The sequence below is a fragment of the Phytophthora infestans genome, genomic scaffold (genome assembly GCF_000142945.1).
Source record: "Phytophthora infestans T30-4 supercont1.6 genomic scaffold, whole genome shotgun sequence".
Taxonomy (NCBI): Eukaryota; Oomycota; class Peronosporomycetes; order Peronosporales; family Peronosporaceae; genus Phytophthora; species Phytophthora infestans.
This window is the reverse complement of record NW_003303753.1, coordinates 1,672,661-1,700,095: the sequence shown is the minus strand read 5'-3', so window position 1 is coordinate 1,700,095 and position 27,435 is coordinate 1,672,661. Positions and strand designations below refer to the sequence as shown.

The window sequence follows — 27,435 nt, the reverse complement described above, 5'->3', positions numbered from 1 at the left end:
AGTCCCAAGTCCCGAGCAGCTAGCTACAGTGTTTCTCGATCGTGCGTACAGCAAGTCAATCAAGATGCTCAAAGTCGCTCTGGACGGGAAAATTGTGACCTTGGTCACGGATGGAGGGACAGACATCAATGGCCTTGCTGTTGTGAACTATGTCGTCGTTTGCGGGGAGTACACGTTTTTTTTTGAGAGCGTCTACACCGGTACTCAAGCGCAAGATGCCGAGTTTTTGGCAGCGGACATTGAGCGAGTTATTGCCAAATACGATTTTCTCGAGGTCGGCGCCGTGGTGACAGATAATACTAACGCGAACAAGGCCGCTTGGGAAACTTTGCAAAACAAGTTTCCCAAAACTTTCTTCCACGGCTGCGTCTGCCACGGCCTACATCTACTAGTCAAGGACATCGTAAAAAAGGTAAAATGGATGGATACTTTGCAGAGTGGATGTAAGGAAATGGTTACCTTCTTCAAGAAGAATCACAAAGCGTGGGCAGAGCTTTCAGCACAGCTTGAAGAGAAAGATCTACAGGTTCTCGCTAAGCCAGGAGGCACAAGATGGGGATCCCTGCTGAAGTGCTTCGAGACTGTACTGGCTGCAGAGGCCATACTATTCTCTCGTGTGTCAGCCCGCGGATTCCTGAAGGCGAAGACAAAAAAACAAAAAAAGACCCGCCGTGGCGTCCATACTCTAGTGACATCGGCTGAATTTGTGCCTCGCTTAAAGAAGGCTATCGCCATCCTTAAGCCAATTTCGAAGGCGCTGAAGTTGTTTGAGAAGAACGTCACACCAGTTTCGGAGGTTTACCAAGTTTTTGTCGACCTACCGAACGAGCTAAAAGCTACAGGACTCACTGCAGCCGAGTACAAGAGCGTGGATGCGCTCGTCAGCTCGCGATTTGAGTTTATCTACGGAGATGCTCACGGCATTGCGTATAATCCCGGCCACCAAACCTTGGACAAACTTTGGTCCAAAAAAGGTAACACTTCCCTTCAAAAAACCCATAACGATAGTTAGATATAAGGGGTAAAATCGGGCGTAGATTCCGATTTTGAGGTCTATTTTTGCGTATCTACCAATGGTTGCAACCATTGGTCTCCCAATCGGCCGTTAAAAAAGGGCTCTATATCTTGCAGAATTGTTTGCAATTGTGGGCTTGTCACGTACTAACATGCATACATATTCATTGGCAGAGCCGGGATAATAGTTGGGGATTTTCAGAACCGGATGGATAAATTCCAAATATTACCGCAATTTGACGATTGTTAGAAAAATATAAACTTGTTAAAAAGAACCCGTCAAAAGAATATCTAGAGTGTAAAGAACATACAACGGGTCACCCGTTCATATTCCTAATCGGCTACAGCTTTCATTTTGGACCTTCCATCTGTCATAATTAATTTGTCGACCACTGAAATGTTAAACATCAATAATAACTGAAATGATATGAAGTACAGCCTACCGAGGTGAAATCCTTGTCGTGGTGCTGCTCCCAGTGCGCCCATATAGCTGAAATGGTGCCCGTAGCAAAGCCTAAACACTCTTTGACATGATAACGAACTCCTTCTTTTCATAGATGCGGTGCAGAGGCCTTCTTTTGGCGGAGGAACTCGTAGGTCTTCACAACCAAGAACTTCACAGCAGCAGTCAATTTCTTACCGGCGGGCATTTGAAGAGTAGTGAACATTATTAGATGCTGTGAAGTTCTTACGAGAATAAATAGACACCAAGCTATCTATTAAGGGGACACACAACGAAATCGGTTCTACGGTTGCGGAGTTACATTCCTCTAATTTAAGATATAATATATTACCATTTTTGTCCAAGCCTTTTTGGCCGGGATAATACCTGTTAGACCCACGCTATGCTGGGATTGACATGGATGCTTCTCTTCGCAGCGCTGTCGAGGATTTTGTTGTACAATGGCATGATGAGGAGAAAGCGGACGCAGTGATCGTGGAGTTGTCAGCTTATCATCGGCATGTCCGAGATCTGAAAGTAACGCAACCACGACAATGGGGCCTACTCTGTGAGCGCAAGATCCCGCTTTTCGACTTCTGGTGTGGACTGAATAATCTCCCTTTGCTGCAGGACATAGCGCTGCGTCTGTTTCGCTGCGCGGCTTCTAGCGCTGCGTCGGAGCGCAACTTCTCGGCTCACGCCTTCATTCACTCTAAACTACGCAACCGGTTGGCGCCTGATCGGGTGGAGAAGCTAGTACATATTTTCATCAATGCGAAGAATATTTGTGATGAAGACATTGAGCGCTACTCGCATCTGGAAGACTTACTACGGGTGTTTGTAGAGGAAGATGAGGAAGAGGACACCGGGACGAGCAACCAGAGCGACGATTTTGTATATTGCTAAATCTATTAATAGAATGTAGTTACTGAAATATTTGTTTTCTAAATCCTTACAAACTTCTAATATATGAAATTACCAAAGTTGACACTCTTAATTCACAAACTTCACAGTAGTGATTTTGCTCTGCACAGCAGGGTGGGATGTGCAGGTCTATCGATGCAAACAGTGTTTGCGGATTGACCATTGCAGAATGCCGTGGCTTTACGCCCCCTATACCATACTGAGCGCCCAATCAACGACTGCAGTGCACTGTACAAAAGTACGTCGGGGTTTTGATGCGATCGCTCACAGTTCTTCGGCCCGTCGCCCCCTGTGCTGAAGCAAGGAAATTTAAGAGTGATACCTGATTGGACCTCGACCAAGTTCTGGAGCTCGAGGCGATATGCTATTTGATGGATGGACTAGAGATTGATAAATCTGGATTGATAGAGGAGAGGGATAGTGGGCGGGTGAATGACGGACTAGAACATGATGGGTGGATGGGTTTTTTATAATCCTCAATAAACCCTTCCTGCAAACTCTCGGGGTGGGTGGGTGGTATAAACGGTTTTTTCCCGACCAATTTATCCCCAGTCCAGAGCCCTGATCGCGGCTACTCCTTCTGCAGCTTCTATCTGGCCTCTGCTGCCACCTGCGGAAGCAATGTCTTGTCCGCTCTGCTCACGAGCGCGAACGTTCAACAGTGCGGCACGGACCACTGAGATCCCGGACCAGGCCACCATTGACAAGATGTGCGCCTCGACTGCCTGCAACACCCTGCTCGCTGACGTGAAGGCCATGAACCTGGAGGAGTGCCAACTGCCGGTCGGTGTCAGCTCCAACCTGAAGGCCGACCTGGTAGTCTACGTGCCGTCCAACTGCTCATCGACGTCGGCTCCAAGCCCGGACTCGCCTGCCACAAACGCACCTGTTGTCGACACCCCGACGACGCCAGACAACTCGACGAACCAGGCCGAGCACACTGCCGCGCTAACCAAGACCCCCATCGCTTGCTAACCGCGTCTTCGGATCGACTTGCAGTCAAGTAGCCCTTGCGAGTACTTTGCTGCTTTTTGAGCCCCCCCCCCTATATCGTTACGTTCTGATTATTAACCGTCGTTTGCTATGTGTATGTTGAAGTCGCTCAACCGTTATTAGCGGCTATTATGACCTTCAATGACTGTCATCCTTTGAAACGCTTTAAAAATATTGTCACACACTTTGAAGTAGAAAAGTTTCGTTGAGGTGCTTTTCGCGCACAACAAAGAGTCGGCTGCTCTTGGAGAGAGGGGCGTTAAGATGATTATTGTTTCTAGCTAGGCCAGTTGAGGATGTTTTGAGGACAGTACATGTTGGGCTTGGTGTTGTCCTAATAGGACAGTGGTCTGAGTTGCAGTCTGTCCTAATAGGACAGCTGAGTGTCCAGTTGTCGAGTGTCCTATTAGGACACGCGGACCCTGGCTTGTTTCGTCCTAAAACTCATTGTGTTGTCCTAAATATCGGTTTTTTTATGAGCCGAATTGCTAGTTTTTATCCCAGGTTTTAGGACAATAGGACACTTTAGGACTCCTAGTAGGACGCATTCTCTCCTACCTTGAGGACAGTACATGTTGGGCGTGGTGTTGTCCTAATAGTACAGTGGTCTGAGTTGCAGTCTGTCCTAATAGGACAGCTGAGTGTCCAGTTGTCGAGTGTCCTATTAGGACACGCGGACCCTGGCTTGTTTCGTCCTAAAACTCATTGTGTTGTCCTAAATATCGGTTTTTTTATGAGCCGAATTGCTAGTTTTTTATCCCAGGTTTTAGGACAGTAGGACACTTTAGGACTCCTAGTAGGACGCATTCTCTCCTACCGCTCCACCAGGAACCATGGCGAGTTTTGCCACCTGTAGCCCTTGCCAGCCAGTAAGCTCTCCCAGTGTTTGCTGGTAGGGGATTTGGCAGCTTGTTCGGGGAATGTGGAGGGTAGCGGAACCTCTGCGTTGTTAACCATGTCGTCGGCCAGCTGCAGCAGACACGTCACCGCTTCGGCCGAGAGGTGATCACCATTGCTGGAAACGCAGTCGCGCAATACCTGTGGCATACGCTCCGTGCATGTTGTGTGCGCGAACGTGTCCTGCACATTGGCGACGAGCTCATCCAGCTGCTGCACTCGTGTGATGTATTCGTCCGAGACGCTCATGCTGCTGCAGAGTCGAGGTTGTTGCTATTAGCGAAAAGTGATTATGACTACAACCTGAGATTGTCGTTGGAGTAACTTCGTCCAGCTAACGCATCTTTGATGGCTCAATCAAAAATGCGTTAGCTGATGCTCGTTATTGAAGTTGTATTATTATGCTGCATGACGGTTACATGATATAAGTAAGTACATGTAGTCTGACATCCACTACAGTACTGTACTTCATACTTGTAATGAATTAATAGTTGCTTTCACGTTTTTCACTTTGTTTGAAATTATTGTGCGCTCTTCTCAAAATAAATGAGCGCGCACACAATATTAATACATGTAGCGCAAATCTGCTGTATTGACTTTCCTTCCACTTAAGTACGATCTGAGCCGTTTCAAAATAGGGAAATTTGTGTTGAATTGGACCAAAACGGCAAATTTGGTCGGAATATATGTCGATTATGTGTTCTCGGCGGAAACGGTTTGACTTTTTCATATTTGATGTATTACGTGCTATCAGTCCAAAGGTGTGTTTATGCATTCCAAGCTGCAATCTTGGTTGGACCGTGAGTGGCACTATCAAAGGCGCATTCACCATGACAGTCTCAGCAGAGTTCCTCGCGCGCGTGTACGCAGGAGAGGAGATCTTCACCAATGCCCTGGCACTTTCGCCAATGAATCCTACACGTCTCGGCTACCGGGACTTGTCCGCGACTGCGTGGCCAGCAACCGTGAACGGTTCTCCGAGGAGCAGTGCGAACGCCTGCTGCAACTGGCCGACGACATGGTGAATGACGCCGTGGTCCCATTGCCCTCTCAATATCCCGAACAAGCTGCCAAGTCTCCTACGAGCGCTCAATGGGAGAACCTACTCAAGAATAAGAGCTACACGTGGCAGAACTCGCCGTGGTTCTTGAGCGAACAGTATATGTTGCATCTGGTACTGCTGCTGGCCGAGTACTACACGACGGGCATCGACCCGTTCCATCCTTCTAAAGTGGCGGAACTGAAAGAGGTGACACCTTGGGCGTTGCTTCAGACAGCTGTGGGTTTATCGGCTCAGGAGGAGGCGAGTTCTCAGAGCCGTCACGACCAGCTGAAGCGGTTCATGAAGTTGTGTTTGTGGGGCAACAAAGCAGACGGATGCTACAAGGAAGTGAAGGACACTCTCAGCGAAGCGGGCGCTTCTCTTGTGTTCGACGATGAGCTGCTGCTTGTAGATCACAGCGACAAAGTGATTGATTTCTTGGGGCAGAAGGCACGTGAGGCAGACGCAAAGTCTCTGAGTGTGCAATACATTAACGACAACAGCGGTACTGAGCTTTTGTTGGATTTGGCCCTGGCAGATCACTTACTGGCCCATGGATGGTGCGGTAAAGTGACGCTCAACGTGAAGGTTGAACCGATGTACGTCTTGGACGCGACACCTGCGGATGTGCATGAGCATATAGAGGAGATGCAGCGCGATACCTGCTTGCCGGAAGTTCAGGCTCTGGTCAAGCGTCTGGCAGGGTACGTCCAACGGGATCAGCTAGAGATCCGGCCTGACATCTTCTGGAACCGCTACACCTACTACTGGGAGATGCCCATTGAGCTACAGACTCGTCTTGCTAAGGAGGCGACGCTGGTGATCATCAAAGGCGACCTAAACTACCGTCGTCTGCTAGGAGACCGTCTGTGGCCGCCGTCGACACCCGTGGAGGAGGCCGTACCGTACTTCCCGACGGCTTTTGTTTTGTTTAGAACGATGAAGTCGAACCCTGTTGTGGGTATTCCTGCTGACATTGTGGAGAAGCTGGAAAAGGAAGATCTTAAGTGGCGATACAATGGCAAGCGCGGCACGATCCAGAGCGTCCTGGCTCCAAGCAACCCAGTCAGGTTTCCCCCCGCACGCTGTGCATGAGGATGAAGAGGACGACATCCTGGCGTTCTCGGTTCGTTAGGTTTGGCCTCGAAGTGGCCCCAGCTGAGTCGGCTGCGTTGGTCATGCGGCTTGGAAATGGGGATTATCTGGTGTTAAAGATGCTGAAAATTGTGAAATGGCAAGCTGCTTGCGGTTAATTTCCGTCGATAACTCTGGCGTCTGAGCAGCGTTTTTCGCGCGCAAACCAGCGTTGGAAAAGAGATCACACCGCGACGATTCCGCCAATCAGCACTTCTAAAGCGAGTCTGTAGGAAAAACCACGTTCTTGACTAGGAGACTGTTGCAATTACTACAGTATTACCAACGAGAGGAAGTACTACATTAGCCGCCAACATTTCTGTACAGTAGATGAGAATCAGATGTGGACAGCGTACACGTATTTTTGATAGTTGTAATACAACAGTTGTACCAACATAAGTTGACAAAAAGCGTCTTAATTCTGTTAAAACGAACAATTTGTAGCCTCCTACACAATTTCGACGCTCTGTGCCCGTAAAGAAGTGTCAATAGCTGCGTACAAATAACGTAACTTATTTCTTCTTGGCACCGCCCTTGCCCGAGGCTTCCTTCTTGTTCACCGACTTGATGACACCGACGGCAACAGTCTGACGCATGTCACGCACGGCGAAACGGCCCAGAGGAGGGTACTCCTGGAACGACTCGACGGTCATGGGCTTCGACGGCTCGAGGATGACCATGCAGGCATCACCCGACTTGACGAACTTGGGGGCAGTCTCGAGCACCTTGCCCGAACGACGGTCCATCTTCTCCGTAATCTCTTTGAACTTGCAGGCAACGTGGGCCGTGTGGCAGTCAAGCACAGGCGAGTAACCGTTGCCGATCTGGCCAGGGTGGTTCAGCACAATCACCTGGGCGGTGAAGTCCTGAGTTGCCTTAGCAGGGTCGTTCTTCGAGTCCGAAGCGACGAAACCACGACGCAGCTCCTTGACCGACACGTTCTTGACGTTGAAGCCGACGTTGTCACCAGGGACAGCCTCAGGCAGAGACTCGTGGTGCATCTCGACGGACTTGACTTCAGTCGACAAACCAACGGGGCCGAAAGTAGCGACCATGCCAGGCTTGATGACACCGGTCTCCACACGGCCGACAGGTACCGTGCCAATACCGCCGATCTTGTACACATCCTGAAGGGGCAGACGCAGCGGCTTGTCAGACGGGCGCTTGGGGGCGTTCAGGTTGTCAAGAGCCTCAAGGAGGAAAGGTCCCTTGTACCACGGCATGTTGGTGGAGCGGTCGATCATGTTGTCACCCTCCCAGCCGGAGATGGGCACGAACGGGATCTTGGCGGGCTTGTAGCCAACCTTCTTCAGGTACGTGGTGACCTCAGACTTGATCTCCTCGTAACGGGCCTGGCCGTACATGACAGACGAGTCGTCCATCTTGTTAATGGCGACGATCATCTGCTTCACACCCAGAGTGAAGGCAAGCAGAGCGTGCTCACGAGTCTGGCCCTCCTTGGAGATACCAGCCTCGAACTCACCCACACCCGAAGCGACCACCAGAATGGCGCAATCGGCCTGCGAGGTACCCGTAATCATGTTCTTGATGAAGTCACGGTGACCAGGGGCGTCAATGACCGTGAAGAAGTACTTGGGGGACTCGAACTTCCACAGGGCAATGTCGATCGTGATACCACGCTCACGCTCGGCCTTCAGGTTGTCAAGCACCCAGGCGTACTTGAACGAGGTCTTGCCGAGCTCGGCAGCCTCCTTCTCGAACTTCTCGATGGTACGCTTGTCGATACCACCGCACTTGTAGATCAAGTGACCGGTGGTGGTCGACTTACCGGCGTCGACGTGGCCAATAACGACCAGCGAGATGTGAACCTTTTCCTTGCCCATAGTTAGCTGCAAACAGAGTAAAGAGCAGATTAGACTCTAAAAAACTCGAAGTGGCTTGAGATTTCTCAGCTGTATATGGCTAGAGCGAGCGCTTACCTTCTTCAAACAAAATCTGAGAGTGGGAGGATCTTTTTCATCGAGTGGCTCGGGCTGCACGCGGGTGGACGAATGGCTACCACATAAAACTGCGATTTTAACATGATTTTGACCAGTCACCACAGATTTAGTGCGTGATTGTGACCAATGAAAGAGAGAAACGCTCCAAACCAGTGATTTGTTGTGTCTGGGACTGATGAACCAACACTGTATTCCTATCTAGGGGTGTTTCAATCGTGGTGGCTTAGCCAAGTGTACCTTCTAAATGGTACATTTTTAAAAAGCCAACCGCAAGGAAAGCTTTCTTTCACTTACGAAATTGTATTCGGAGGGTATTTTATTTGAGCAAGCCAACAACGTTAAAATTTAACCATTCAATGGATGATGGCTTGAAAACATCGGTAGCATTACCTCTCACCTCCTCTCCCTTGTAATATGAAGTACAAAATCACCAAAAAAGACTATTCTGAGGTGCTTAAATATGTGAAAGCCCTATTGTGCAGCAGCATGTATTAATATGCATGTAAAGAAAATATTATCTGAGCTGCGTGAGTGCATGCTTTTGACGCCTTTATCTTGTGTGGCCTTTGGCCCTGAACATGTCTTATTATTAGCAACAATCTTTATTATGAGCATAAAAAGGCTGAAGTGACGCTTTGAATTGCTGCTATCATTTTGGCTAGGTAGAATACTTCAAAAGTTTATTGGGCCCATTTTTAAATGTATCAGCCCATTCCCAGATTACACATTTTCGTTGAAGCGCCCCGATAAGATGCGCACGCCGGTGGAACCAACGACCTCTGGCTCTGTGGGGTCTGCCTTAGCGCACTCGGTACGCGTGAAGTCTCCTCTTCATGATTTAGTGTGAAGCGCACACTGCAAACGATGTTGGCGCTCAACAGCTACGGCCTGGTGGCAGTATCGCGCTCCGGTGTTGCAAGCAATAACGCCGCTGACCGTGTGATCCTCCCTCGTCTGTGCGGCAGCGGCCTTCCTGCCGTTCGTGAAATCCGCTCGCTGACCAAGCTGGACATCCTGTCGCGTGCGCCCGAGCACCCTTTGTATCGCACCACGTCAGGCTTCGACTATGGTTGCTACGTGGATTCCAAGGACCTGGCGCTCAGCTGCCCCAAACACGCGAGGCCCGCGGGTTTCACGAAGGAATTTATTGCCGGTAACTACACCGACTATAGCCTCTTGTCACTGGAGAATACGAAGCGACGGGCCGAGAAATGGCAGCAGAAGATGGACGTGCGCACCTCGCAAATGCGCGTTAAATACGTCGAGCTGCAGCAAGTGCTGGAGCAGAAGAAGAAGTTGCGTCGCATTGAGCGGGAGAAGCGACGCCGCGAGATGGAGATTTTGCGGCTAGCAGTGGTGCACCTCCAGGCTAGAATGCGAGGGTATCTGACGCGATGCTCGCTCGCGCAGGAGAAGCTGGAACGGGAGACAGAGGCGGCTCTGTGTATTCAGCAAGCGAGTCGAGCACATGCACGAGTACGGGCTGCCAAGCAGATATTGAAGGCTAAACGACGAGAGAGGCTAGAGTTTTTTGCAGTGAAGATCCAGCGCATATGCCACAACTTCATCCTGCGCCGACATGCTACACGCCAGTTGCAGAAGTTGCGAGTGGCCAAACGACAGAAAGCCATCGCGTTGGAGCATGAAGTTCAGCGCCAACGCACTGGTGCTGCGAACCAGATTCAACGTCTGGCACGAGGCCACCTCGCTCGGAAAGATCTACAGCGTCGGTCGTCCAGTGCGTCAAGTGTGGCATTTGACAAGGACGACAAGGAGTCGCTGCTCGCAATCACTGGTCGCATGCGCAGTCGTGGAGCACGTCGCGTTATTGCGCAGATGCAGCAAGTGCGTCGGAAGCACACGAAAGCCACGGTCCGCATTGCTAGTCCTCCATTAAAATGAGCTTACGTACTTTTTTTAGGTACTGTAGTAAAACACCGTGCATTTCATCGTCCTCACCATTTCTTAGTACTACATGTAGTAACTCGAGTCTGGGGGGCATCTATTCTGTGTCCGAGTGCGGAAAAAAGCCCAGGATATCCTTAATGAGGATATTCCACACGACTTGCACAGCGACCTCGGCAACGATAAGCCAAATCACGATCATCTCTAGCTTCGTGTCGTGCTGGTGCGCGAGTTGTTGGCTTAGCACATCAAGTCTGCATAAATTGGGAGCGCAAAAGAGATTAGACCAAACCCAAGCTGTAGAATAGATCGGAGCTGTCCAAATGCACAAAATCGAGCTCCACGTACAGCTCGCGAAGAATATCCAGACGTGTGTTGAGGATCTGGACTCGGTTATCCACGCTCAGGTACTTCATCACCTTCTTGTACAGCGGTTCGTACTCGTCGTCTTCCCAGAAAAAATCTGGCTCGTCCAGCATGTCCGAGTTCAAATTCACATCGCTCCGCTGCAACAAACACCACACTCGTGTGAGAAAATGGATGCAAATGGACGGGAACAAACATGTAATGGCCTTCGCTCACCTCGATAAATAACCGACCGATAAGCTTTGAGATATCGCTCTGCGAATACTGAATCGAACCTGTGGCCGCAAGGTTCTGAGGCACGTGCTTTGTCTCACGGATGGTTTCCTCCACGCGCTCCTCGAAGACGTCCAGCTTCGACGACTGCGCCATGGCGAAGGAAACCGCTAGCTTCTCGGACGCGCGGTTACTGCTAAGTGTAATAGCGTCGTTGCAGATGAGACTTGCATCTCCGTAGGTGTAGTCCATGTCTTCGACCTCAACCTGCTTAACTGGACCCACCGAGAATGCTCCTAACGCCACCAGATGCGCCTGTTCCTCCGCCCTTGTCAGCCCCCAGAAGACTGCACACCCCGTCCTGCAACGCAAACAAGCGCAATTCCCGTCAATTAGTAAGGCAAAGTCAATTTTAATGTCCACACATAGCAACGCACGCGAAGTAGAAGGCATCCTTCTGGTGATACGGCGCCCGCGATCCCTCCCTACACTCACACAACATTATCCAAAGAGTGTCAGCCCTTCTAGTGATCTCTTTTTCCACTGCAAGCAGTTCTTATCTACTTACTCATGATCCGGGGCCGGCGCGCAGCTGGAGTGTATCGCACCCATGTACATTTTGTGTCTCCACCCGTCAGGATGCAGCTCTCCTCCGGGCAATTGGCCTGTTTCGACCCTCTCAAGCCACTTGAGCAACTTGAACAGCTGCAGTTGGTCGCACGTGCAGTAAGCGGACACGCGAAGCTTGGGGGAGCTCGGCGGTTCTCTCAGCTGCTTCTTAATGGTTCGCATCCTCGAGCGTCGGGTCGTGTGGCTCACTGTCCCCGGGGCCGGGAGCGGCTTCGGAGGTCCGCGTTTGAACCTGCTGCGCGTCCCAAGTCCATGCCAATTGGTCCGCGGGATCTGTCGGAAGGCGTCCGACGACTGCTGTCGATAGCTGGTGGGGGAGAACTGATGGTCTAGATCGCTGAAGTCCTCGTGCTCGTCACTGTTGCTGCTACTGCTGCTGCTGGTGCCATAGTCGTCGGCCCCAAAGTAACGGCGCGAACCGTTGCCGTTGTCCTCCTCCTTGCGGTCGTAAACTGCCGAATCAGAGTTGTAATTGAGAGAGATACTGCCAGGGGGTAGCAGCGGTGAGCTCTCACTCGCGTTGGTGTCGTCCTGCGACGGCGGGCTGCGGGTGCGTCTGGAGCTCATGAAGGCGATAGTTTGCGACTTTTACCGAACTTTTTTTAAGAAGTAACTTTTATTTTAGAGCAACAAACAGCTTTAAAAAAAAATTAAAAAGACACGTAGTAGTTTTAAAATTCTATTTACATGTACATACTTTCCAACCGTGATAACCCCTTTTATATTCAAAATAAAACTGGTACAGTACAGAAGTTTCCCTAAATTAGCGTAGCTCTGTATTTTGTATACCCTCCTATTGTCCGCTTAAAATGATGTAAAAAAGGCGTTCTCTGAAGGGATCTGCCTTATTACCTCTGAAAATATATAGAATGTAAACACCACGCTTATTCAGGGGATTTATGACCGCACTCGAATACAGTATTTTTTTAGAGATGGAGATAATGACAACAAATTCGACATCTCTCAGTGTCTCCAAGGATATTTCAACAAATCATATACACTTAATCTGCCACGCCATCATTCGAATAAATGGCAGCTATTCCCTCCCTGCCTTCAGTCCAAGAAGCACAAGAGCCCCCTGCCTCAAGTATAAGGAGCTTAAGCCGATGCTTGGCAGCACTATACCTTAGACTTGCACTGCCCTGGGATTACTTGAAGCCCTCTCAGCCGAAACGTTTTGGCTGCCGCCATGTCCCAAGCTGCAGCAAGCTACTTGGCGCTCTTGGTGGCCTGGAAGCGATGCTTCATGGTAACGAATCAAAGACACAGCAGCTCTTCTGCTGCCTTTGGCGTCCAAGCAAACGTAACGTCAGCTGTCGCCGCAGCCTTCTTAGTACTTTTCCGCGGCTTTTGAGTGGACGGTAAGCAGATATAGCATCTTCACCACCACCGATGCTCACAGGTGTGGGGGCAATTGTAGTTGCAGACCGCGCAACCAGACGTTTGCGCGAGAGACACAGAAGAAGCGACAATATCGTCGGCGCTGGTGTCTACTAACAAGTTCTCCGAGCTTGACGTTGTGGGGTCGCCACAGGCATCGCTCGTAGCTGCCCCTACCGCGAAGTCACATATAATTTACAAGGAGGTTGTATGGTATTTAGCTAACAATAGAGAGCTTAAGCAGTTCAGAACGAAACTAAAATCTGAGAAAATCTAAGAATTTCTGATAAATTTTGTTGTTTTTCGTCTCGTGTTATTGTCAAGTTGCGTTGCGCTCTAAACAACGAAACGGAACCAGGTGATAGCCAGTGTCAAATCTACGCCCTCCAAACGAGATGGAATCGGACAGCGACGACGACGTTCTCGAGTGTCGTCGCGTGGCAAGGAAGATGCTGGATGCCTCACGGATGAAACGACTACATGGTGACTGGGAGACCATTTCAAGACTTCGTTATCGGGGGCTGACGCTACTCTATGACTCAAAGCCTCGGTTTTCATTACTAGGTGTTCGATTTGATGTCAACGACGTCACCGACGACACATTTCTGACCTTCTATAAATTAACCCATCGACAACTACGACGTTTACAAGCTTCGTTTAAGTTACCGGACGTGATCCGGACAGGTTCGCACTCGCGTGCATGCTGTAGTGGGGGTAGAGGGCCTCTGTATCACGTCTAGCGTACCCTACAAGATGGATGGATATGGCTACAATCTACGGAAGGTGGCCAAGTGCTCTAAGTAGTATTTTCTACTTTGTCATCGGATTGATTAGTGAGAAGTTTGGTCAAATACTACTGGGGAACTTAAAATATGCTAGCTCTAGACTGCAAACGTTTAGTGAAGCTATTTGCAACCAAGGAGGCGAGCTAGACTGTGTTTGGGTTTTGCGCTGTTCAAGTTTCACCACTTCTTCACAGATTAGACCCTCATCTTCAGACGCATGCGGGTGCAGTGCATCTCCAACTTCTTCTGGGGCAGGTGAAGGTTCTTCTTGCCCAAGCTGAATAGATGCAGTGGCGCCATAGCCGAGCAGGTCGTCTTGGGAGCTGTCGCTATCTTCCATTAAGATGCAGCCTGAGGGAAGTTTCCGATGTGATTTGATTCGTTTCGTACAGTAATTATTGCTTAAGCTGTCATCTGGAATATTCGAAACGAAAGTTTCCATCGAGAGTTTTGTCGTTGCGAAAACTTGTTTCGTATTGTAGCTTAAAGGCTATAATGAGTTTGTATGAAGCACAATGCTCTAGCTGAAGCACACGCACAAGCAATACATTGCGTACCGGGTAGCTTTGCATCAACATAACGGATAAGCAATTAAAAGAGCCACTGTGATACGAGATCATGCGTGATGTGTGGAGCGATCGAGACGGGATGGGTGCCGACCCATTCTTCTCAAGCGATGTCCCGGATCCAATGGAGAAGAGCTCGGTAGCGTAGACGCGGCCTGCGGGGGGGGGGGGGCAATGAAACAAACGATGATAGCTTTGGTTCTGGAGAAACCCGTAAGTGGGGACGTACACTGGAAAGCGCCCGGGTGGCAGGTTTGAAACTGCAGAGGGCTTGATATCGCTGGACACGGGCTTCACAGTATAGCAGATGCACTGAAGGTGTCAAGAGGATCAGGAGATCAAAACCACAGCCAGGGGTTGTTAATCTCTATGCGAGAGCTTTTCCAAATAGTTCAAGCGCAGACACATGCGTTGAACAATCTACTTTAGCAAAATGGTGCCAACATTCGTGGTGATGTAAACACCAGCAAGTCGTCGTCGCTGCTGTTATCAGTGTACTGAATGATGCGCGCACTATCCAGGTATCGGATCATCAAATTGTGCAAACCCATTGGAGCTAGAACAAATTCAGCAGCACTACGAGGTGTTTTGTTTTGCCCATCACACCTTGTAGCATTTGATAGCGCCTCTACCGAATACCAGAGGTACCGTATCGTCTTAGTCGTTGGCGACAATGGGCAGACATAGATTGTAACGAGCTAGTAATTCAAATCCCAAGATTTAAGATAAACAAAGTGACGATTTAGATCATGGGTAAGCACACGATAAACATATTAAATGCAAATGTATTTATCATTTGTCCTCAATATCAATATCGTTCTCAGCCCCGCTGTATTCGCTTCCTATATCATCGTCAGAAGTGATTTCTTCCTCTGCAATTTTGTAGCGCTCTAATTCGATAGCAATAGTGTCAAGTTGCTCGACGATGTCTTCTTCTATGTCGACCTCCCGAACATCAGTAAGGAAGCCTGCCCTCGCAAAACCACTTATTATTGTCTTAGATGACAGCTTCGACCAGCAAGAAGTGATCCATTCCGTCATCACAGGTCTTGATGGAGCGACCAGCGAGAACTTTTCCACATCGAGTTTTTTTCTAAGGGTAGCCACTTTTCGACTCGTATTTTCTTGATCAAGTTTTGTTTGAGCAAGCAAAATTTCATCTTCGATTTGTTTTTTGCGCTGAAGTCGCTCTTGTTCACCGCTGTTGTATGTACGAAGTTGCTGTCTAATAGAATCAATCCACAGTGCGCGAAGCTCACTTTTAAAAGGTTTATTCCACGAGATGTCAGCAGGCTGACACACATATGTATACTTAGGGGGCACCTTGAGCAGAACAACATTTAGAGAGGCTGCAAAATCACGAACGGTCTGGGTCCAATGTGCGCTAAAGTCGTCCCATAGTAAAAGCACATTTTCGTGACGATTTTCACGGTAAGCGAAATGATACTCCAAAAATTTGATCGAAAGTTTCTCGTTCCACCATGCCGTGTTGTTGCCGTAAATTCTACACGGATACTTATCCTGAAGTTTTTTGATTTCGCGCCAAACTGTTGTACCAAACCCGTTTCGCAAGGTGTCATTTTCTTTCTGCTTGCTTTTTGTTTTGGACGGTGCGGCTTTAAACAAAACAAAAGTGTCAAATTTGTTTCCACTTGAATCGCCAAGTAACATAGCTGTCGCCCTTTGTTTGTCCTTATTTCCGCATCGAATCCAAACCGTCTTCGTACCTTTATCTGTAATTGTTCGCTTAGGAACGTACTCGAAAAAAAACGGCTACATTAAGCGAAAACGTTATTATATTATAAAACAAAAAATAAGAAAAATACAAGTTTTAACTTACCCGTTTGGTCTGCATTAAATACCTGGACACATTTTTGTTCAACAATTGTTTGCAGTACCTTTGACCTAAATTCTTTGGAGACTTGTGCTGCGTCTTCAGGGGTTGTTTGCCCTTGGCGCGTCTTGGATCGTAGAGAAAGCTTCTGGCGGCGCATGAACAGCTTTATCCACGATGGGGACGCCGAAAACTGATCTTCCGTAAGCCCACAGTCCTCTGCCACCTCCAAACCCTTAAGTTTCATCATCGTGCGCGACACCGGCGCGCCGTCCTTTCTAAGAGAGTTGATCCACAGAACAATTTCTTCTTCAGCCTCTTTAGATAGCACTGTTGCTGTACCACGCTTACGAAGATTGAGGTGGCGTGAATGCCCGCTTTCGCAAGCCGATTTAATCGTCGCATCGTTACCGCGCCATTTACTTATAAGTTGCTGCTTTGATCGTCGCTCCTTGCCGGTCAAAGTACCGTAGAAGTAGTCCAAAGCTTCACTAGGCGTATGGCCTGCTTCTAAGTAGGTGATAATCTCTTGCTTGTGGCCATACTCAACACGAACTCGCTTGTATTGTTTGCGCTTCTTTTTCGTGCCCTTGATGGTTGGCCGTGCCATCCTGGTTCAAGTGTGCAGGAACGAATTGGTTTCCTAAATACTGAAAATTAGCTGACCGTTAATTTTCACCTTCTGTTTTTTTTAGATCATCCTATTGGCTAAAGAGGGCTGTCGCTTAGGACCAAACGTCGCCTATTACTAAGACGATACTCTCTACAGTCATGCGAGTGCGAATGCAGGTAGTTAAACTGCTTCTGTCGTGGCGCTAGTACACCGCCCTCCTCGCAAGCACAGTAGGGCTATCAGTCCAGGAAGCAGCGCTTAGCCAGCATCTCCAATAAAATGAGTACTAGGTGGTATAGTCCTGTACGGAGTTCAACACACCTTGCTATACTGCCTGCACTTCCGATCCGACCATTAGCCAGGACAAATATGTCAGCACTCAAAATAGATTGGTTTTGGCTACGGATCGCCTGATCATTCAGTGCAGAATAGCATTTTCAACAGTAGAATTTATCAAACTCATCAGGGCGCTCAATTTCAATTAGTGAGCCATCAATTGTCCTTACCACGTCGGGATTTCCGTGACTCGCCGCAAAATCAGCTTCAATCGCTTTCAAACCGCTTTGACCTTGTGAAAAACGCTTCTACAAAAGAAGCGACAGATCCCAAAAACTCGAACCACTATTGTAGTAGTTTCCATCACGGAATTTCTTGACATACCCATTACGACACTGATCTCGCAGTTTCCTCCTGCTGAGCCCACAAAATATAGAGCAGCAGCCACCTTCTTGCTGTAAGAGTGCTGCCTGGTTTTCGTTGCGGCAAAGTGGATGTCGTCCTCTCGAAAAAGAAAACTAGCGTTTAGTAGGAATGTGTGCTTTGTGCATCTCAAGTTGTTTTCGAACCAGCTCGCGATGGCAGTAGACAATAACATGGGCTCGAGGTGCAAAACGTCGACGGTAAGCTTCGGTTTCTTGGGGGCTGGTGCGAGTGGCTTGCAGCCTACAGCGAGAGTCATCACAACCTGAGCAGTAGCAATACACGTGGCGACAACCACATCATTCTCATCGTTGATTGTGTAGCCTTTACTGAACGCGTCTCCAGATTTCTCTTCCTATTTGAGGTAGAGAAGGAAACGATGATATTTCTCCAGCTGAAGCGGTTGGTGGGACTCCGGAATCCCGCAGAATTTATCATCGGTATCGGCAAAAAATAATTTTTGTCTTGACAACGACTGCAGTCTTACCGCCTCTTGGCATGCTCCCATTTTCGGTTTGTAGCATAAAAAGATGAGCTCGCGTTGTGAAGGTGGGTCACACGGGACTCGACCAGCACGAAAACGGCGTTAAGGGCCCGACAGAAAAACAGCTGCATACGCTCGAGCTATAGCTATCCTTGGCGAGGAAGCGGCTAAGAGGATTCGCAGCGACTGGGACCCATGGGACACTGGCCAAGGAGGTTAAAAAAAATGGCAGCAATCGGAAGGCGTGGTGTTGCACCCACTTCAACAGGGGCTTTCCGAACGTGTAATTAAGGCGATCATTCTGGTGGGTGGAAGTCGTGTGTGCAGATTAAGGAAGGTTCTTGAGGATTGAGCTGAAAATCTTCGAATACGACGTGGTCCGATGTGACCCCGGTATGCTTTTCGGATGATGATTTGGAGCGCTTCAAACGTCATTGTGCTTCATGGATATTAGAGGATGGCTTCCCCTGCGCACTCCACCGACCACGGCAGTACGTCACGGAGTCTAAGCTGAGCTGGAGGATTGCACACGCTCGCCATGTCGACAATATCGCCCGCGTTAATCCGAAAGCTTGGACTTTAAGCTACTCGCCATTTCTCCAATACGACCACTTCTACTACTCAGGTGTTCGTTTGACTCGAGCTGCTGAGGATGTATGTGATTGCTGTGTTGAGCTAAGTGGTTTACTTCAGCAATATTTTTTTTCTGATGAAGATAGGAACGCACTTGTGCTGGAGAAAAACATGCACCTCGATGAAGCCATCACCCAGCGCCGCTTCGTGGCTTCTTTTGTTAAGTAATGCGCAGCTTTACATGCACTACACAGACACATCCGCAAGAAATTATCGCGAACAGCATTGATGATATACCCGCTGTCGAATGTGCAAGTAAAGAGTCCAACGAAGATACAAATGAAGAGTCCCTAGAGCATAAAGAATGTCTGATTCAGATTCAAGCTGAGGACTTCGGGTGATGGAGTTTCGATGCCATATTATGGTCATTGTCGGCCTTCAGCTGATTATTCAAACAGCAATTTGATGATTCAGAGCTTTGTAATTGCTGACACTTCTCATGGGCGAAACCGCGTTTACTTGATGAGCGAGTTTAAGGAAAAGATGTGGATGCACTCTATAGTCTACGCCTTCTATACCACCTCACAACTATGCAAAACAAAGCTTACAATAGTATAAAACCAGCCGAGATCGGCCTCAGTATTCTCGACAACTGTGTTGGACAGAACAAATCGAAAGTGGTGCTAATGTTTTTGCTATGCTCTTGGTCATTTTCGTACAAAAAGGTGGTTTTGTGCATTTGCTATCTGGGCATTCTCACAATATTGCGGATCGCGTCGTAGCCTGGTGCAGAGGGGGAATACGTCGAGACAACATATACACACTAGTGGATAAACGACCGTTTCCGTCCATTTTTTGCTGGGTGGGGTTCTCTTCTCTCCAAATACTTTTCACCACCACCTCCAGAATATACCTCAAACTATTTCTTCGAAACTGATCGTGGAGTTTGCACCGCTTGCCGTCCCGCTAACATGCACGACGAGGACTCCATTTATTTTGCAATAACAAACATTGAGAGCATAAATAAAGCCGTACTGGCGGAGCTGTTCGGTACGAATATGAAAAGCATTTGGGAAGCTTTCATCTCTGGTGCCCAGCTTCCTCGTTATTCAACGAGAGAGCTTCCACCAAAGAAATTGAAGTCCCTCGCGGCGAAATATTTTTCAGTTTCTTCGCAATACCTCAGATACTGTCCCGACGCTCCTGAGGCAATTGCTATTGCCGCCCAAGCCGAGGCCGACAAAGATAAAATGTTGCAACAATGTGCACTCCGAAACGCAAACCAGGACGTCCAAAGAAAAACAGCATCACGCTGAAAGCGAATCAACCTTCCATTCTACAGTTCTTCAGTCCGTCGAAGGAATAGATCTTGCAAGTAGGTAGTGAAACGAGTTCTACCGGATAATATTTTTTTTATTGTAATAACCGATTGTTTTGCCTAATTCAACTGCTTAATCGGTCGATTTATATTTCGATTTAGCTACCCGAGCAAATTGGTTGTGTGATGCAAGCCCCGGAATAACTCCATCCAACTCCTATTTATACTTTTTTACCAAATATAATTATGGTGCCGTGCTCGATTTATATAACAGCCTGAACGAATACCCACTTTGACATCGGCATTCGACGAATCAAGTGCAATATGCCGACGCCAGTCCGCAAAACCGGTGAGACTAGCAAGACCAGCAGATCTAATGTGGATGTGGATAATGCAAGTTTTGCGCTACAGGAAGGGCAATGCTTTATGGAGTTCAGTACTGAAGTAGAGGCCAGAGTAACTGACGCCCTGCGGCGATACAAGTCGGAGACTGTGCGCCCTGACCCAAATATCTACGTCAAACCCGGCCAAACTTCACGTCAGCGTGACTTTGTTTCGCTTTCAGAGCGAAGCTTTACAACGATGATGGCGGCTGCGCGTGCAAACCACCAAAGACGATCACAACGCGCAGGTCGTTTTGTGGTTGAACTGTTCACATTTGACGCGAAGAAAAGCATAAATCTTACCGGTACGCGACGCGCAATTGCCCCTCGCATCCAGGAAGCAGCATATACAATCGACGCGTTCCTAACCGACCGTCCTAGTGTCGAAGTAGGAGAGATTGATCATACACACTGGTCTGTGACGCATGCTCGCCAACCTGAAGGCACCGAGTTAGCCGTTCCAGATACAGCCGCGTTCGCCCAAGCTTAGCATATCGCTGCTATGCGTGAGGCCGAAGGTGTTGAAGCAGAGCCTATTTATCGAACGATGGCAGTGCGCATTAGTGGCTTCACCGATCTCCCTATGACGATCGATGTCGTCGAGTTCTGATGCATTTAAGAGCTACCAAACCACAATCTGCTTGCAAGTGTCGTGTTCAACACATTTGTCCCACTGCCTGAACCAGACGAAAACGTATCGGACGCCGAACACGCAAGCGATTAGGCATCACAGGACCTTAAATTTCTAATGCAGAAGTTCTGCACTAAAACAAATCTCACTTCGCTCGTTAAATCGTCCCACCCACCCCACCTCATCTTCCCGCCCCGCCTCTCCAAACTACTCTTCTTCGCGAAAAGATGACACGTTCAGCCCATTCTGACCGTATCCACAGTGTCGGAACAGGTTGGTTCCGTGATTCTCACACGACAGGCACCGCCTCATCGCCACCTCGAGAACCTTCTCGGGGTACAGGCAAAACACTAGGTTTGCATACCGAGCAAGCCACTGTCTCAGCCTTCCAAACAACACTTCTATCGGATTCAAATGGGGGCAGTAGAGCGGGAGGTAAAATAAATAGCATCACACCAACGGACGACATCCTCAAGCTTCCGATACATGTGTATGCGGGCGTTGTCCAGCACAACGAAAGAGCGAGAAGGTGGCCAGGTGCTTAAATACTTGACGATTTGACGCACAAACGCTCTGTGAAAGCGTTTACGTGAGAACGTCCCTCGAGTCGTCCAAGCTACAAATCCATGGACGTCGCACACCGCCAGAATAGAAACACGACTTCCGCGCTTGAAAGGTACACGAACGATAGCTTTTGATCAGCGCTTGGACCATGCGTACCTACGCATCGCGCCCTTAGAAATCTCATCGAGAAAAAAAGCTGCTCAGGATAGCTGTAAAACGATTTCAGCTTGGCCAGATATGTCTCGACTTCCATCGGTAGAGCCTCACGAGGTCGCCGCTCCAAAACATTTCTGGGCAGATTCAGCTGGAATCGTAGAAGCCCCAACGCACACGTAGCATTAAGGCCTCGCTGCTGCTGTGAAAAGCGTGCCTTCATCCCAGACAATAGTTCCTCCACGTAAAAGCACGGGTGATCCTTTACGTAAGACTATACGTACATGACGATGACCGAAGGGAAAACAGGTCTTGTTGCTCGCTTTTCTTGACCGGTTTTCTTGAAGAGAGCGTACCAGCGTCTGACAGCGCGTCCTGAGACGCGAAGTAGACGGCCTACCATCTCACATGACACTCCGTACGCGTAATGTAGCGTAACAGCTCTCCACCTCAGATCTCCAGACCACCAGACCATTTTCACGAATGACAACCACCACATTACTACTCTTTATTAGCTGTTAGTATCCCGAATAACAGCAATTCCGATTACTACGATAAATTTCATTTTCTGCAATAGAACTCCGGCGTGGGCACCGACTATCCGCCTAGATACCCCAGTGCAAATCAGGAACACGCTGCTGCTACCGGAAATGCAGCAATATTTTATGTTTTTTAATGTGTAAATCATGTCCGCATCCGGTGGCATTTAGAGTCGGTTAACAGCCGCTTCTACAAAAGGGAAAAGGGGATTCACAGGCTCAGGTCATCTTGATTTTTTTTAAATATTTGGAATACAGGGCGAGAGCTATTTGAGTGGCATTCGTCGCTCCCCCTTTAGACGGCAAACCACAGGAACCTCCATCTTCCTCCCTGCTTGCGACCCACCCTGTGCAGCTTGAGAACAGCTTCACCCATGGTACGTGCATTTTTCAAAGCAATTTAGGCTTTAAACCTGTACATTATATGCCTTGTGCGTGTTACCTGAGCTTTATTGACACTTAATCTGGTTTTGGTAGGCTTCCGACATCCCAGCGTACCCTGGAAGCCGAATGAATCTGCCGAGTGAAAGTGCGCGCGATCCACCAACCTTACCAAAAGCCGCTCAGCTGGTCGCGGAGCGGGAAGAGCAAGCGCAGCAAAGACGAAAAATGCGTGAGCTTCGAACGACGAAGGTAGCCAAACTCAACGCTCTTCTAAACTTACCAGAAAACACAGTTTTCGACAGAAGTGTTTTGAAAAGGCCCAGCGTGTAGCAGCGAAACGTCGTCAAGACGCTGCTCCACAATTAGAAGGACAAGGCAAGAGAAGGATGATGGCTCGCGTCAAGCACCTGCAGAGTCCAGCTCACAAGAAGATAACGCTGGCATGGAGTTCTGCGCGCTTGGTGAAGTCTTCACTCAGCTCAATGAAGAAGAAGCTCAAAGTCCTCCTTCGGATAGTAACGACTCGGACTACGTGGACGATCATGCAATGGAGGTACCTGCGATTGCTGGAACCGAGTCTAGTGTTGCGTATCGTCGTGCTTACGAGTTTTTCGATGAAGACGAGATAATAGAGGCAGCCAGCAGTGAAGTTCTCATTTCTGGTGTTGAGCCGGATGAACGCCAAACGAGTGACCGGATTCTTTCCGGTGACCTTAAACTCCCGAGTTCGGACTTTGCTGGAGATGGTATTCTCGAATATGAGCCGTCGCTGGTCATCATGGGAGGCATTCGATGTAGCCTTTGCCGTATTTCAAGCCAAAACGTTTCAGCAGTTTTCATCTCGTACGAGCACGTCTGTGTCGAGTCGTAACGAGCAGATTAAAAAAAGCTGCCGAGAAGAAACTAGTCGCCAAGAAGAAGGGAGCGTTTGGCTCTGGTGTTGATGGTGGGGCCGACGGGAGCGTGGTGTCTACAGTGTGGTGAAGTCGCGTATAAATTGATACCAGACTCGTTTGGAGCTTATTGCAAGACGCTCAAGTGTACGCACGGTCAGACGCACAAAAAGCGAGGGAAAGGAAAGCGAAATCACCTTGTTGTCCGCGATAGCAAAAATCAACGCTCGAGTAACATCTTGTCGAGGGTCTGGCTGGCACATTGCGCTGAAAGAAAAAGGCTACCATAACCACGCAACAACCCATCAGTGGTTCGACTATGCAGAGAATCGGACCATTAAGAATGCTCACTTGGAGAAAGAATTATATAAGATGCATAAAGCTGGTGCAAATGCAAAAGGAATTCTTTAGCACTTACGAGATCGAGCCGGTAAGTTTCGCGTGGCAATGCGGTATTGCTGTGTTGAATTATTGTGCGCGTTTAGTATTAATTTGGTGGGCATCCGGTGTACTAAGGTATGTTTTGTTTGAAACCACTGCAGGGAAACATACCATCCTCAATGACGTACATAACATAATTCAACGCTCGAAACAAAAGCTCCGAGGAAATCTTTCTGATGCGGAACAAGCATGAGCTGTCCTTGATGAATTTTGCGGTGAGACTAGAGGCAACCCGGCGGAGATTATGGTTGACTGCGAGTCCAAGGTAGCCCGTGTCGTGACGTTTCAAAGCGCTCGAATGAAGCGCTTATTTCGTGCATTTCCAGAAGTCGTGATGGTCGACTCTACACACGACACAAACGAAAATCGCAACAAACTCTTCAGCTTTGTCGTGTATGATGTGTTTGGAAAGGTGTGTTAGCCTAGAAATGTAAGCAGTGCTTCTTACTTAAATAATATTATGACTTCATGTTTGAATTTAATGGTACGCAGGGAAAATATGTGCACCATGCGCTGGTCGTTAGCGAGGAGAAAGCGAACCTTCGAGTAGCTTTAACAAGCTTCAAAATTCACAACCCAACATGGTCCAGCATCAAAGTTATAATGACAGATAAAGCGGTCCACGAAAAGGATGTCTTGCAAGAAGCCTTTCCAGACGCACGACAGTTGCTGTGTCAATGGCATGTGGTGACACGGCTGAAAAAGCAAGTCGTGTGGTATGCACTTAAGGTGAAAAAGGAGGTAAAGGGAATCATGAAAGCGCTGGTGTACGCCAGGTCGGAGCAAGAATACATTGATTGCAAAGCTGCTCTGCTTTCAAAGCTGGACAGCAACGAGGATCACCCATTGTACGTCACATTCTCGAAAAACTGGGACGTTAATTCGGATGAATAGTTTCCTTCAAGAGAAGCAGTGTTCCACATCACAGAACAACACAAACAATCGAATCGAGTCCAAGTGGGGTAAAATCAAACATGTGGTTAATGCAACCTTCAAGATCGGTGAGCTCATATCTATGCTGATCACGCTACAGAACTACGCGGAAGAGCAGTACCTCGCTCAATTTCATCGCGTCGGAAGCCGCCCAGCAATGGCTGAAGATCCTGAGCTAGCTTCACTAGCCATGCAGACTAGCGCCTACGCTTTCGATATGGTTACAAAGCAACATTTTCTTGATGTTGGACCAGAAGCAGATTACGATGTGGCCTTGTGTACATCAGGAAAGGCTACGCTGAGGCACGTAGGGACGGGCAGCATACACGAGGTCGACTTGACGGTACGATAATTTTTTTTTCGGTGCTATTCCGGTGTATTTATTTTGCGATTATTAAAAATTCGTAACGAATCAAAGACACAGCAGCTCTTCTGCTGCCTTTGGCGTCCAAGCAACCGTAACGTCAGCTGTCGCCGCAGCCTTCTTAGTACTTTTTCCGCGGCTTTCGAGTGGACGGTAAGCAGATATAGCATCTTCACCACCACCGATGCTCACAGGTGTGGGGGCAATTGGAGTTGCAGACCGCGCAACCAGACGTTTGCGCGAGAGACACAGAAGAAGCGACAATATCGTCGGCGCTGGTGTCCACTAACAAGTTCTCCGAGCTTGACGTTGTGGGGTCGCCACAGGCATCGCTCGTAGCTGCCCCTACCGCGAAGTCGCATATAATTTACAAGGAGGTTGTATGGTATTTAGCTAACAATAGAGAGCTTAAGCAGTTCAGAACGAAACTAAAATCTGAGAAAATCTAAGAATTTCTGATAAATTTTGTTGTTTTTCGTCTCGTGTTATTGTCAAGTTGCGTTGCGCTCTAAACAACGAAACGGAACCAGGTGATAGCCCGTGTCAAATCTGCGCCCTCCAAACGAGATGGAATCGGACAGCGACGACGACGTTCTCGAGTGTCGTCGCGTGGCAAGGAAGATGCTGGATGCCTCACGGATGAAACGACTACATGGTGACTGGGAGACCATTTCAAGACTTCGTTATCGGGGGCTGACGCTACTCTATGACTCAAAGCCTCGGTTTTCATTACTAGGTGTTCGATTTGATGTCAACGACGTCACCGACGACACATTTCTGACCTTCTATAAATTAACCCATCGACAACTACGACGTTTACAAGCTTCGTTTAAGTTACCGGACGTGATCCGGACAGGTTCGCACTCGCGTGCATGCTGTAGTGGGGGTAGAGGGCCTCTGTATCACGTCTAGCGTACCCTACAAGATGGATGGATATGGCTACAATCTACGGAAGGTGGCCAAGTGCTCTAAGTAGTATTTTCTACTTTGTCATCGGATTGATTAGTGAGAAGTGTGGTCAAATACTACTGGGGAACTTAGAATATGCTAGCTCTAGACTGCAAACGTTTAGTGAAGCTATTTGCAACCAAGGAGGCGAGCTAGACTGTGTTTGGGTTTTGCGCTGTTCAAGTTTCACCACTTCTTCACAGATTAGACCCTCATCTTCAGACGCATGCGGGTGCAGTGCATCTCCAACTTCTTCGGGGGCAGGTGAAGGTTCTTCTTGCCCAAGCTGAATAGATGCAGTGGCGCCATAGCCGAGCAGGTCGTCTTGGGAGCTGTCGCTATCTTCCATTAAGATGCAGCCTGAGGGAAGTTTCCGATGTGATTTGATTCGTTTCGTACAGTAATTATTGCTTAAGCTGTCATCTGGAATATTCGAAACGAAAGTTTCCATCGAGAGTTTTGTCGTTGCGAAAACGTGTTTCGTATTGTAGCTTAAAGGCTATAATGAGTTTGTATGAAGCACAATGCTCTAGCTGAAGCACACGCACAAGCAATACATTGCGTACCGGGTAGCTTTGCATCAACATAACGGATAAGCAATTAAAAGAGCCCCTGTGATACGAGATCATGCGTGATGTGTGGAGCGATCGAGACGGGATGGGTGCCGACCCATTCTTCTCAAGCGATGTCCCGGATCCAATGGAGAAGAGCTCGGTAGCGTAGACGCGGCCTGCGGGGGGGGGCAATGAAACAAACGATGATAGCTTTGGTCCTGGAGAAGCCCGTAGGTGGCGACGTTACACTGGAAAGCGCACGGGTGGCAGGTTTGAAACTGCAGAGGGCTTGAATATCGCTGGACACGGGCTTCACAGTATAGCAGATGCACTGAAGGTGTCAAGAGGATCAGGAGATCAAAACCACAGCCAGGGGTTGTTAATCTCTATGCGACAGCTTTTCCAAAACGTTCAAGCGCAGACACATGCGTTGAACAATCTACTTTAGCAAAATGGTGCCTACATTCGTGGTGATGTAAACACCAGCAAGTCGTCGTCGCTGCTGTTATCAGTGTACTGAATGATGCGCGCACTATCCAGGTATCGGATCATCAAATTGTGCAAACCCATTGGAGCTAGAACAAATTCAGCAGCACTACGAGGTATTTTGTTTTGCCCATCACACCTTGTAGCATTTGATAGCGCCTCTACCGAATACGAGAGGTACTCTCTACAGTCATGCGAGTGCAAATGCAGGTAGTTAAACTGCTTCTGTCGTGGCGTTAATACACCGCCCTCCTCGCAAGCACAGTAGGGCTATCAGTCCAGGAAGCAGCGCTTAGCCAGCATCTCCAATAAAATGAGTACTAGGTGGTATAGTCCTGTACGGAGTTCAACACACCTTGCTATACTGCCTGCACTTCCGATCCGACCAT

General features: G+C 48.5%; 8 protein-coding genes across 8 annotated transcripts; 5 read left to right on the top strand and 3 right to left on the bottom strand.

The window, feature by feature from the left end:
* Positions 1–3,001: 3,001 nt before the first annotated feature.
* PITG_22745 (elicitin-like protein) lies at positions 3,002–3,355 on the top strand (the record flags this gene model as incomplete). Its single annotated transcript, XM_002905340.1, has 1 exon — positions 3,002–3,355. The coding sequence occupies one exon, from the start codon at positions 3,002–3,004 to the stop codon at positions 3,353–3,355; it is 354 nt and encodes a 117-aa protein (XP_002905386.1).
* Positions 3,356–4,186: 831 nt separating this feature from the next.
* PITG_04642 (uncharacterized protein) lies at positions 4,187–4,519 on the bottom strand (the record flags this gene model as incomplete). Its single annotated transcript, XM_002905339.1, has 1 exon — positions 4,187–4,519. One exon carries the CDS (start codon positions 4,517–4,519, stop codon positions 4,187–4,189), a length of 333 nt encoding a protein of 110 aa, XP_002905385.1.
* A 520-nt stretch (positions 4,520–5,039) lies between these two features.
* On the top strand, positions 5,040–6,407 carry PITG_04641 (uncharacterized protein; the record flags this gene model as incomplete). Its single annotated transcript, XM_002905338.1, has 1 exon — positions 5,040–6,407. The coding sequence occupies one exon, from the start codon at positions 5,040–5,042 to the stop codon at positions 6,405–6,407; it is 1,368 nt and encodes a 455-aa protein (XP_002905384.1).
* A 435-nt stretch (positions 6,408–6,842) lies between these two features.
* PITG_04640 (translation elongation factor 1-alpha, putative) lies at positions 6,843–8,290 on the bottom strand (the record flags this gene model as incomplete). The annotated part of the gene is made up of 1 exon (XM_002905337.1): positions 6,843–8,290. One exon carries the CDS (start codon positions 8,288–8,290, stop codon positions 6,959–6,961), a length of 1,332 nt encoding a protein of 443 aa, XP_002905383.1.
* An 862-nt stretch (positions 8,291–9,152) lies between these two features.
* PITG_04639 (uncharacterized protein) lies at positions 9,153–10,365 on the top strand (the record flags this gene model as incomplete). The annotated part of the gene is made up of 1 exon (XM_002905336.1): positions 9,153–10,365. The coding sequence occupies one exon, from the start codon at positions 9,272–9,274 to the stop codon at positions 10,307–10,309; it is 1,038 nt and encodes a 345-aa protein (XP_002905382.1).
* A 44-nt stretch (positions 10,366–10,409) lies between these two features.
* PITG_04638 (uncharacterized protein) lies at positions 10,410–12,112 on the bottom strand (the record flags this gene model as incomplete). Its single annotated transcript, XM_002905335.1, has 5 exons — positions 10,410–10,566; positions 10,661–10,818; positions 10,895–11,252; positions 11,329–11,376; positions 11,460–12,112. 5 exons carry the CDS (start codon positions 12,086–12,088, stop codon positions 10,410–10,412), a joined length of 1,350 nt encoding a protein of 449 aa, XP_002905381.1.
* A 1,238-nt stretch (positions 12,113–13,350) lies between these two features.
* Positions 13,351–13,833, top strand: PITG_04637 (uncharacterized protein; the record flags this gene model as incomplete). Its single annotated transcript, XM_002905334.1, has 3 exons — positions 13,351–13,597; positions 13,642–13,718; positions 13,807–13,833. 3 exons carry the CDS (start codon positions 13,351–13,353, stop codon positions 13,831–13,833), a joined length of 351 nt encoding a protein of 116 aa, XP_002905380.1.
* Positions 13,834–25,679: 11,846 nt separating this feature from the next.
* Positions 25,680–26,162, top strand: PITG_04636 (uncharacterized protein; the record flags this gene model as incomplete). The annotated part of the gene is made up of 3 exons (XM_002905333.1): positions 25,680–25,926; positions 25,971–26,075; positions 26,131–26,162. 3 exons carry the CDS (start codon positions 25,680–25,682, stop codon positions 26,160–26,162), a joined length of 384 nt encoding a protein of 127 aa, XP_002905379.1.
* Between the last annotated feature and the right edge of the window lie 1,273 nt (positions 26,163–27,435).